A 12,210-nucleotide genomic window follows, 5' to 3' on the forward strand; every position below is an offset into this window, starting at 1 on the left:
AAAAAGTTCACAAATAGAAGGACCAACAGTACAGATAGATAGCAATAAAAACTGTACAATAGAGGCACAGAATAAGTTATAGGAAAAATTAAAGGAACTGGTGGAATATATTCAAGAAAGATCAAGTGTAATATGTTATAAAAAATAAAGCAAACTGGATGTAATATGGAGAACACTGCACCATTATTTTTAATCTTAAACATAGAAATGCTACAAAGAATAATGTACTGAAACTTGTTACAAATGACAGTCACCCATGATTTGCCAAACGATCTTTTGAAAGATATTTTTTTTTCTATTGATAATGTCAAATTAACAGCTGTACATAAAGACTTATGTGAAGGCCAAATTACAGAGGAGAAAGTTCTTGCAAATGTAACGGATGTGAAACGGCTAGCTTAGTTAGCAGTGTGCGCTAAATAGCGTTTCAATCGGTGACGTCACTTGCTCTGAGACCTTGAAGTAGTAGTTCCCCTTGCTCTGCAAGGGCCGCGGCTTTTGTGGAGCGATGGGTAACGATGCTTCGTGGGTGTCAGTTGTTGATGTGTGCAGAAGGTCCCTGGTTCGCGCCCGGGTATGGGCGAGGGGACGGTCTAAACTTATACTGTTACACAAATAAAGCCTTTAAGTCTGGGAATACTCTAGGGCTGGATGGCATACCAGTTGAGATACACTACCGTTCAAATGTTTGCGGTCACTTATGTCCATTAAAATAACATCAAATTGATCAGAAATACAGTGTAGACATTGTTAATGTTGTAAATGACTATTGTAGCTACCATCACTCCACACACGGCAGGTGCGTGCCTTTTGGGGATGTGTTTTCTCTGAGAGTGCCAGGGACTGCTTCACATTGCGTATTCGCACCGGCACGGGCTTGGGGGAGTTCTGATTTACTCCACCACAAACACTCGAATAGGTTACAATCTCTCCCTAGCAGTAACGATACTGGTAAAGGGTTTACCACCCCCACCTTCATAGTGAACTTGCCTCAGGGAGTAACTAACGGAACCCGTACCACTGGGTATTGTATTTTTTAAGGATCCCCATTAGCTGCTGCCAAGGTAGCGGCTATTCTTCCTGGGGTCCAGCAAATTTAAGGCAGTTATATACAATTAAAAATATTACATTTCATAACACTTTTCACAACACATTAAGTTCGTGCCCTCAGGCCACTACTCTACTACCACATACTGTATCTACAATACAAAATCAATACTGTATCTATAATACAAAATCCATGTGTACATGTGTGTACATGTGTGTAGAGTGTGTGTGTTAGCATGTGTACGCGTGGGTCTGTGCCTGTGTGTGTCTCTCTTCACAGTCCGCACTGTTCCATAAGGTGTATTTTTTATCTGTTTTTTAAATCAGATTCTAATGCTTGCATCAGTTACCTGATGTGGAATAGAGTTCTATGCAGCCATGGCTCTATGTACGACTGTACACCTACTATAGTCTGCTCTGGACTAGGGGATTGTGAAGAGACCTCTGGTGGCATGTCTTGTAGAGTATGCATGGGTGTCATTCAACATGTCAATATTTCTTATAAAACCAAGTAGTGATGAAGTCAATCTCTCCTCTACTTTGACCCATTAGAGATTGACATGCATATTTTTAATGTTAGCTCTTTGTGTACAGTTAAGGGCCAGCCATGCTGCTCTGTTCTGAGCTAATTGGCATTTTCCTAAGTCCCACTTTGTGGCACCTGACCACACGACTGGACAGTAGTCCAGGTGCGACAAAACTAGGGCCTGTAGGACCTGCCTTGTTGAAAGTGTTGTTAAGGCAGTGCAGCGCCTTATGGACAGACTTCTTCCCATCTTAGCTACTGTTGCATCAACATGTCTCCCCAACTTGCTATATTACCATATTATTCATTACAAGATTAGGTTGAGGTTTAGGGTTTAGTGAATGATTTGTCCCAAATACAATGCTTTTAGCTTTCAAGTTAGGACTAACTTATTTCTTGCCACCCATTCTGAAACTGACTGCAGCTCATTGTTAAGTGTTGCAGTGATTTCACTCGCTGTAGTAGCTGACGTGTATAGTGTTGAGTCATCTGCATACTGTATATACACTGGCTTTACTCAAAGTGGCAAGTCATTAGTAAAGATTTTGAAAAGTAAGGTGCATAGACAGCTGCCCTGGGGAATGATTTTAAGATGGATTATGTTGGAGAGGCTTCCATTAAAGAACACCCTTTGTGTTCTGTTAGACATGTAACTCTTTATCCACAATAAAGCTGTAACACATACGTATTTTCCAGTAGCAGACTATGATCGATAATGTCAAAAGCCGCACTGAAGTCTAACAAAACAGCTCCCATCAATTTCTCTCAGTCAATCATCATTCAATTGTGTAACTTCCGTGCATGTTGAACTGCCGTGCTGAAAGTCTGTTGTCAATTTGTTTACAATAAAATAGCATTGAATCTGCTCTAAACATGTTTTACAAAAGTTTACTAAGGGTTGGTAACAGGCTAATTGGTCATCTATTTGAGCCAGTAAAGGGGGCTTTACTATTTAGCGGAATTAATTTTGCTTCCCTCCAGGCCTGAGGGCACACACTTTCTTGTAGGCTTAGATTGAAGATATGGCAAGTAAGAATGACAATATCATCCACTATTATCCTCAGTAATTTTCCATCCAAGTTGTCAGACCCAGGTGGCTTGTCATTGCTCAAAGAATGTACAAAAAAATTGCCTCTTCCAAAGTCACGTTATGGAATTCAAAATGACAATGCTAGCCTTTCGTAATTTGGTCAGTTATAATGTACTTGGATGTGTAGGGTTGGTGTTTGTTGCTGGCAGGTTATGACTAAATTTGCTAATCTTGCCAATGGAAAGAAATCATTAAAGTAGTTAATGAGCCATCTTATTCAAAGAATGATTGAGCTGAGTTTGCCTTTTTGCCCAACATGTAATTTAAGGTGCTCAAAGCTTTTTACTACCATTCTTTATACAGTATCATTTATCTATATATCGTTACAGTAATTTTCTTAATGGGTTCATGCTTATGAGTAACTGGAATAAGCAATTTCATAAATGTGTCAAGTGCAGAGTCTGGTTGTTCCTCATTACATACGACAAACCAGACAATATTCTTTACATCTTCAACAAAGTGTAGGAATCACTAATAAACGTATTGTATGACCTCTTATACACTATACTAGGCCCAACCTTTGGAACTTTGGTTTTCCTAGATATGGCTACTATATTATGATCACTGTATCTGGTTGATTTGGATAATGCTTTGAAGCAGATTTCTGAAGCATGAGTAAAGATGTGATCAATACATGTGGATGATTTCATTCCTGTGCTGTTTGTAACTCCCATGGTAGTTTGACTGATAACCTGAATGAGATGGCAGGCACTGGTTACAGTTCAATGCTTTTTTTGAGTGGACAGCTTGATGAAAGTCAGTCAATATTTAGGTCACCCAGAAAATATACCTCTCTGTTGATATCACATACATTATGAAGTACTTCACACATATTACCACTTGGTACCACTTGGTGGTCTATAGCAACTTCCCACAAGTATTTAACCTTTTCGCATGTGAGTTCCAAATATCTCTAACGGTAGCCCAGAGTGAGTTTTGTGATATGCGAGATGTCAGAATGCGCTCATTGTTCCAACATGTGATTGTTACACAACAGGACAGTTAACACATTTTCCCCCACAAACCAAGACACTAATTATCTGTAGGCTATATTTCATCTTGTCAATTTGAAATTATTTTCTAACAAGTTTTATTTTCTAACAACAGCTTGAATTGAGGTGTGTTCCACCTCATTAATTCACATAGAAGTAGCCCATTTCACTGTTGCGGACAATTTATGTTTGCGGCTTTACTGAACAGGATGAACTAATCTCTTCAATGAGATTTCAAGCATCACCCCAGTGTTTCCCCTGATCAAGTATGCAGACATTTACGTAGTCTAACACAAACTTTTTTTCCCCTTGCACATTTTTTTTGCCTTCATTGTTGTTTTCTTTACAAATAATAACTTTGGACGTGCTAATTCCAATCAAAGTAAGTGCCTTATTTTCTGTATATCGTGTTGTCATTTCTATTGTAGCACAACGTATGTATGTTTGGAGTATAATGCATTTACTGTTTTCAAGTACTGGTGACAAATCATGTATTCCGATTCTTGCGTAGATAGTAATGGACACATATGATGTGTATAAAATAGTTTTTTGAAAGTTGTACTGATTTTAATGAGCTAATGCTAAAATATTTATGTGTGGCGCCATGTTTGTTGGCGTTATACAATGCATCCTGGGTGTCACGTAAAAGTCTGTCAGAATTTAATTAAGATGTAGTAACAAAATGAGGTGAAGGATGGTTCACTCATCTTTCGAGTAAACCTCCGGAAGTGAATGATGTAGATGACAAACCCCCTTCAACATGCTGCAAACAGACCAAACTCATCTCCTCTGCCTATCTTTGGTTGACCCCCAAAAAATATATACTTGGCGGCGCGCACAAACTACCCGTCGTCGGATTTCTTTAGATTTTTTAGAAAGTGTTTTACTCAATTATTTGGATCAATGGTGAGCACACCGATGATGTGATGAATTGAAAATAGTCCTTTCTATTAGCTAATTCATATTATGGTTTCTGTCAGCCGGGAGTTAGCTAAATATGACATATTCTGTTACCTCAATCTTTCCTCAGTTAGCACTAGGACTGTTGTAGCCTACATTTTCTGGTTTGGATGATTGTGTTATGCTGTCACCACTTCTGTGAATGTCTGAAAATTGCATCCAAAAATAAACTGGACACTCAGACTTTAGGGGAACATTAAGAGTAACATTATTAAAACGTTATCTCTCCCTAGAATTGTTAGTTGGGTAGCTAGCAAAAAGACAGTACTAGACAACAGCAGATTAAGACAAAAACTATACTTATCGCTCCTTGAGATATCAGGAGTCCTCTAGCGATAGATTGATCTATCCTTCCTCGTTTCTGCTTATCCTTCCATTTCTGCTTATCCTTCCTTGCTTTTCATCATCCTTCCATCACAGAGCTCTTCATCACTGAAGACGAGCTGAAGAAAGTGCATGACTTTGAGGAGCAGTGTATTGAGGAGTACTTCCGTGAGAAAGATGACCGCTTCAACTCTTCGAATGACGAGAGGATCCGAGTGACGTCAGAGAGGTTGGACATGAGAAAACACAATCCTGTCATGCTTAAGTACAACACGTGATGTAGGCTCTTCCTTTTTGTCAGCAAATCACTTCCTCATCCTCACAGTGTAGGAAAAATACATGAACAAAGGTTCCAAAAACACCCAAATACGTCCTTTTAGAAACTCTCAGTATAGTGATGCAGGTTTTTAGATGTTGTATACATAAAATTGTGTCATTACGAACTTTATCCACAATTTAATATTCAGTTTTGTGCAACTTGAGTAATTTCCGCTATCCATCTGTTCCATTCTCCGTGTAGCCTGCTGCTACAGGTAACTGCCAAAATTAGGGAAACACATTAATAGGGTATTGGGCCACCACGAGCCGCCAGAAAAGCTTCAATGCACCTTGGCACAGATTCTACAAGTGTCTGGAACTTCCTGTGTGGAAGCTCTGCATGCTGTCAATATACTTTGTGTCCCTAATTTATTCAAGTGTTTCCTTTATTTTCACAGTTACCCGTAGAATGGACGACGCGGTATTGGTAGAGTCGCAAAAAAGTGGAATATAATGTTGCGGATAAATTTCGGAACGACACAATTTCATGAGTACAAAAGCTAAAGACTTGCATCAGCGTACTGAGGGCTTTGCCGTTTCTAAAATGATGTATTTGGGTGCATTTTGAGCCTTTGTTCATGTTTTTTTTCCGTCCCCCATACTACACAATGAGAATGAAGAAGTGATTTGCTGGTTTGGGTAAGTTTCTCAAAAACAGTGTCTCGACTTTTCTATAACATGCCATTATTTGGTTCAAATATTTTTATTTGGTTCTAAAAAAAATAACTTATTCTTTAAGTACATCACATGATAGGCTCTTACTTTGCTGCCATTATTTCCAGTCATGGACAATATAATCACTTTCACCCCCTCCTCTCTCTCACCCCCCTCTCTCTCACTCACCCTTCTTTTTCTCCCCCTTCCCCCTCCTCTCTCTCTCTCTCCCCCTCCTCTCTCTCTCTCTCTCTCCCTCCCACCCGCTCCTCTCTCTCTCTCTCTCTCTCTCCCCCCCTCCTCTCTCTCTCTCCCCCCCCCTCCATCTCCCTTCTCTCTCCGCTTTCTCTCTTCTCTCTTTCTCTCTCTCTTCTCTGTCTGTTGCAGAGTGGAGAATATGGCTATGCGTCTGGAGGAGGTGAATGAGAGAGAACATTTCATGAAGGCATCTCTACAGACCGTGGACATCCGTCTGGCCCAGATGGAGGAGCTGATTGGTCGGATTGCTGTGGCTCTGGAGCGAGTCACGGGAGTGGAGCAGGGAGAGGTCAACAAGGCCCGCTCTCGCACCTCCTCCGACTGCACAGACTCAGCCTACGTGCTGCGTCAGGGTGAGTGCCCAGATGCAGCATACTTTTTGCGCCAGAGCAGCTTCAACAGCCAAGAGGGGAACTCCTACCGACTCAATGAAGGTGCAGAGGGCTCCATATCGCCGCCCTCCCCCACCAGTCTGGCCATGCGCACACGCAGCCACTCTTTCTACGTGGGGGGAGGTCGCGAGCGAGCCGGGGCCGACCGGGCTCACCGTTTCCTCAAGGAGCACTCCTTCAGCCTGCAACGAGCCAATAGTTCACAGTCGGTGGCCTTGTGCTCTGCCCCCAAGGAGTCTAAGCCCCTCCCACTGGCCACGCTGTCCGTCTCCCAGCAGCACCGCCCCTCTTCCTGCGTCGACATCTTTGTGTCGGCATCCGAGGAGGAGGGGCCAGCCAAGGTCTTCTTCGACCCACTGAGGATGGCCCCTCCCCTCCGGCCTGACTCCTCGCTCCACTCTGAGATTATGGAGGCGGTGCTGTCGAGCGGGAGGGACTATGGTGGAGGCAGCGGGTTGGGCGACAGACACTCTGAGGGTGGGGCCGTGTTCGAGGACAGCGTGGCTGCAGACCTGTCACTATGCTCCGCCAACCTGCTCCCAGATAACACTGTGCCGCTCTGGGAACTGGACCCCTCTCCTCCACCATCAGCGGGCTTGCTGGAGCGCTCCAAAAGCAGCCGCTACCTGTCCACTGGCGGCGGGGGCTACCTGGAAGAGCCTCAGCTGGTCAAGTCTCACAGCCTCATGTTCACACCGCGAGGGTGCTATGGAGGCCTAGGGGCAGGAGTTCAGGTCAAAGCGGCTGAGTACTCCAGCATCACCGACTGCATAGACACCAGGTGTGTCTCTGCCCCTTACTCCACCGACGACTGTTGCCACTCCCCCGGAGGCTCCACCTCATTCCCCTTTGACAAGCCCCCTGACATGAGCTCCTCCCACCCAGAGCGCGAGGCCGAGCTCAGCCACACAGAGTCAGAACCTGAAGACCTAGAGGAAATGGTCCCTGCCCCCGAGCCCCGTCGCACAGGGAGTGGCTTAGGAGGGGCGAGTGGAACCCCCTTCTGCTCGCCCTTCTCCAGGCTGGAACGAGCCAACAGCTGCTCCTCAGACGACTCCTCCCACCCATCCTTGGCACCTCCTCCCCACAGAAAAAGCCTGTCGGTCAGTGAGAGGATGGAGAGGGGTGCAGACCATGGGGTTCTGGGGGAACCCAGGAACCCCTTCCTGAGGAGCAAGTCTGGGGCGCGGTCTGACGCCAAGACAGACAGCCTCTCCATGAGGAAGCTGACCACCCCCTCTGCGTTCCGCAGCTTCAACAGCAGACACAACTACACGTGACAATTATGAAGGGAACAACAATGGGACAGGGCACATTCTGTTACACAGGACCATAGGGCTGGCTGGGGGGAAAGCAAAGTCTATGGGGAGGGAACCTACCAGTCTTAAACAAAGTGCTATGAAGCTAGGGTAGTTCTTACCTCCTCCTCAAGCTGACTCTCATTGCGTGTTTGGTAATGGAGGCTATGTACCGTGTCTGTGTACCATTTTTTTTGTCAAGTCAACACACTAATGCATCACATGTCACAGAACACTAGTCTAGTCCACATAGAAAGTATATAGATTTTTTTGGGGACTAATAACAGGTTAGCCAGAGTCTTTAGAAAATGATCAACTTGGCCACCTGACAATATATGACTGTAGGTCAGTATTGCCAAATTTCCTCAGGTTCTCCTTATTTTCTCTTTGCCCTTAAACCGCCCATACCCATGGATATGACTCTTTGCTTTTGTGCTTCCACCACAGACATAGCACTGCATGCTACTGTAACTGCATGCTACAACAGCAGCATAATTTGTAACCTAGTCTCCAGGGTAATTGTACGTATCGCATATAAGCCTGAAACGCCAACTACTAAAATCTGGCCTATGTGGTATTGAAAAATAGTCATGGCTCCGAAATAAAAAAAAACTTGTGGAGAGCTGAGGTGTTCGGAGGGAGGTGATTGATTAGAAATAAAGCCAATGGCTATGGGTCAGGACTTTTTCCTGATCGTTCTATTGGGTTAATGAAGGCCATGTTGGAAGCTTTGGTCCACCAGACCATCTGAACATTAGGGGGAAGGATCAGGTGAACTAGATTACAGCAGTAGTGACTGTAGTAGAACACACATAGAGAACAGTCAAACGTTTTTTTAATGTTTATTTTTAATTGAACCTTTATTTAACTAGGCAAGTCAGTTAAGAACAAATTCTTATTTACAATGACAGCCTACTGGGCAACAGTGGGTTAACTGCCTTGTTCAGCGGCAGAACGGCAGCTTTTTACCTCGTCAGCTAGGGGATTCAATCCAGCAGACTTTCGGTTACTGGCCCAACACTCTAACCACTAGGCTACCTGCCACCCCAAACTGGTGGTGCAGGTTGAATTTCTGGATATAATAGGGCTCTATTATGTATAATGCATGTCCCTGATTTAAAATCCATGCACACTGACAGTCAGGTAGCATTGACCCAACAGAGTTCCAGGGCACTAAAATATATTACCTACATGACCTCAGTAACAAGTAAGATGGAATATTTAGTTAAATGTAGACTCATCGTAAGTGTCTATCTATTTACTTGCGTTGTCCAATCCCCAGTCACGTGGGTTTATTGTCACTGTGGCCTACAGTGTAGAGGAGTAAACACGCACACACACATAATCATACATGCACTCAAGGTGTATGGAATGGGTGAAGGAAATCCAAAACAATTCCTCTAATGTAACAGATTGTTTGATAGCACCAGCACCATCCCAATGTTATAAGTATTTCCCTTAGATCGCCTTTTCTCAGTAAAAAAAACTCAGAACTGGACACAAGAGGGAGCTGTGACCCTATTTGGAGAGTCCTTCATCCTAAGCAGTATGCCCACTATGAAATTGCAACACTTCAAAATCAAAACGATTAAAGTAGCCTTTTTAGCAACCAAACATCATACATGACATCATACATGACTGGTAATAATACCCATTCCTTTCATTTCTGTGGCAGCAGCATTCTGTTGCTTGGGTCTGACATCAGTCTCAAGTAGCCAGACATTTTAATCTCCTGTCCGGTATGAATAGTGAGCTTCAGGATGAGGAGGCTGGAAAGCTAGACAGACACTGGCCTATGAACTAACTTTGGCTCCGTCCTTCTTACCTTTTTTTTGCAGTCATTCATGATTTCTTCTATTCAAATTGAAGCACCAGACTAACCAATGTAATCACCTAGAATGCTTAAACTTAAACCGGCAGAAAATTGTCTGCAAAAATGTGTAGGACTACAAAATACTGTATGTATGAGTAGGCTAGAAGAGAATAGTTAGATAACTGAATTCCACAAGATGGAGTTATTTGAAACATTTGCAAAAGAGTCTATGAATCGTATGCATTTTATGAGAGGTAGAGACTCCTTTCAAGTTAATATAAACAAGAAATGGCAGAGAACCAGTGTTTTTTTAAATCCCTTAATTTATTACAACGCATAATAATCTGACTGGTGTGGAATGCCTGTTACCACATGTTTGTAAAGATGGAACTAGATGAGTAACATTTACATCACAGGTTCTCAAAAAATGAGATACGTTTGTGTTTTATATTTGATCAGTATTACATCACTTTAATTTAATTACATTGCAATTGTTTTGATTGCTTATATTGCCCTATTTTTTGCTTACAATTAATAATTGAATGGCTGTTGACGAACTGATAATTTATACCTTCTCAGTGCTATTTTGTCAAATTTAAAGTATTGAATTATTACAAGCTTTTAACATGTATAAAAGGTGTCACCTATAAGCACTGATGTATTATATGGTTTACTTAATATATCATGTGATTAATTACTATATTGTACATTGCAATCACAAGTATTGAATCATTTGTTTATATTGTATGTTCTTGAGCAGCTGTCAAAGAGAAAGAAAAATATATTTTTTAATGTAAGTTGGATATTTTAAAGCAATACTCCTCTACAAGCATTACCAAACTGAGGGTGCCTTTCAAGCATGGAGTGGCTATTTGAAAATCACAGTAATTAAAACTTTTACATGAAATCTGCACATTTATTTTGTTTGTAACTTTTCTCGCGAATCTAGTTACACAATTAGGACCCATGGTATTATTTTCCTGAATTTCTTAACTGTGGGGATAATGCAGTCCAAGTGGTTACAGCGTTTTGTCGTACACTGGAGAAAAACATTGATTTCATGGCTAAGAACATGTGCAAGACCTAGGAGATAGACCTAGGAGATAGACCTAGGAGGTGACACTGGCACTCTTTGCCTTTTGATAGTTTTTTTGGAGATGGGGGGGACTGGCTGCTCTCTGTGTATCTTCACTCTTGGTCTGAATGTTTCATTTGCCTTATCAATGTCCAATATTATTGAATGGGTATTTTCACACGTTTCCTAAACTGCTTCTTTGTTTTGTAAGGATGTAGATGTGCAAGTGACACTCGGCAGATGGAGGAAATGTGTTGTAAAGTAAGGAATATTCCAATCTCTCTTGAGCAGACAGGCCTCCGCTAATCACTGTGCGTATGCATTCAACCCAAATTCTCTTGGGACCTTAGATTTTTGTGTGTAAGGAAATGTAAAATGACCTCTCTCTTCAGTTGTGTTCCATGAAACCAAACCCTCCCGCCCCTTTTGTGGACACAGGAGTCAAAGGTAAAACCAACTAAAACCAACAATGAGCTTTAATACAATCACAAAGTGTGAAGAATATTCCGTTCAGCTTGTGCTTTTGTTCAAAACCAGTGTAAGAACATCCAACAACTTTCAGGTGCAGGGTTCATATAGTCATGAAAAGAAAACTGCACAATGTTGGATTCTCATGTTGTTAGTTGTTGGTGCGGTTTTGTCTCACAATACACGGAATTGTTCACTTTTACAAAATGTTTCGTAAATAAATAAGCTAAAGTTTAAAAAAGTGAACAAACTGTTCAAAAGATGTCTGAACACCATTGAACACACTCGTTGAAGGAACATTGCATTGCAATAGAAGAGTGATAAGGTGATAAGGTCTGGTTCCCCTTTGGGTTTCAGTCCAGGCACTGGTTTGGATCCTGGGTCCTTTAATTAACCTCAGTGAATGGGCTCTTAGCACTCACGGGGACAAAATAAGTATTTTTGTTTTCCTTATGGAAAGGAGGCATGCAAGGACAAACATGTCCATAGCACTTCTAAATCATGTGTAAATGCTCTGTAAATGTTTGCTCTGTTGTACAATACACTACGATATCAAATAAAAGGGAGATCTATGTACTGTACCAGTCAAAAGTTTGGACACATCTACTCATCCAAGGTTTTTTTTGTACATTTTTACTATTTTCTACATTGTAGAACAATAGTGAAGACATCAAAACTATGAAATAACACGTATGGGACTAAAAAAGTGTTAAACGAATCCAAATATATTTTAGATTTTAGATTCTTCAAGTAGCCAACCTTTGCCTTGATGACAGCTTTGCACACTCTTGGCATTCTCTCAACCAGCTTCACCTTGAAGGAGTTCCCACATATGCTGAGCATTTGTTGGCTGCCTTTCCTTCACTCTGCGCTCCAACTCATCGCAAACCATCTCAATTGGTTTGAGGACGGATGATTGAGCTGTTCTTGCCAAAATATGGACTTGGTCTTATACCAAATAGGGTTATCTTCTGTATACCAACCCTACCTTGCCA

At 42.0% G+C, this 12,210-nt stretch overlaps 1 protein-coding gene across 1 annotated transcript in view; it reads left to right on the forward strand.

Annotated features, from left to right (window-relative positions):
* LOC139389305 (transient receptor potential cation channel, subfamily M, member 3) overlaps window positions 1-8,935 on the forward strand; it is a 286,121-nt gene extending 277,186 nt beyond the window's left edge. Inside the window, 2 exon segments of the mRNA XM_071135930.1 lie at window positions 5,036-5,168; window positions 6,299-8,935. Coding sequence (XP_070992031.1) covers window positions 5,036-5,168; window positions 6,299-7,841 — 1,676 coding nt within the window. The 3' untranslated portion in view covers window positions 7,842-8,935.
* Window positions 8,936-12,210: the final 3,275 nt, after the last annotated feature.

This window comes from Oncorhynchus clarkii, chromosome 30 (genome assembly GCF_045791955.1).
Source record: "Oncorhynchus clarkii lewisi isolate Uvic-CL-2024 chromosome 30, UVic_Ocla_1.0, whole genome shotgun sequence".
Lineage (NCBI taxonomy): Eukaryota > Metazoa > Chordata > Actinopteri > Salmoniformes > Salmonidae > Oncorhynchus > Oncorhynchus clarkii.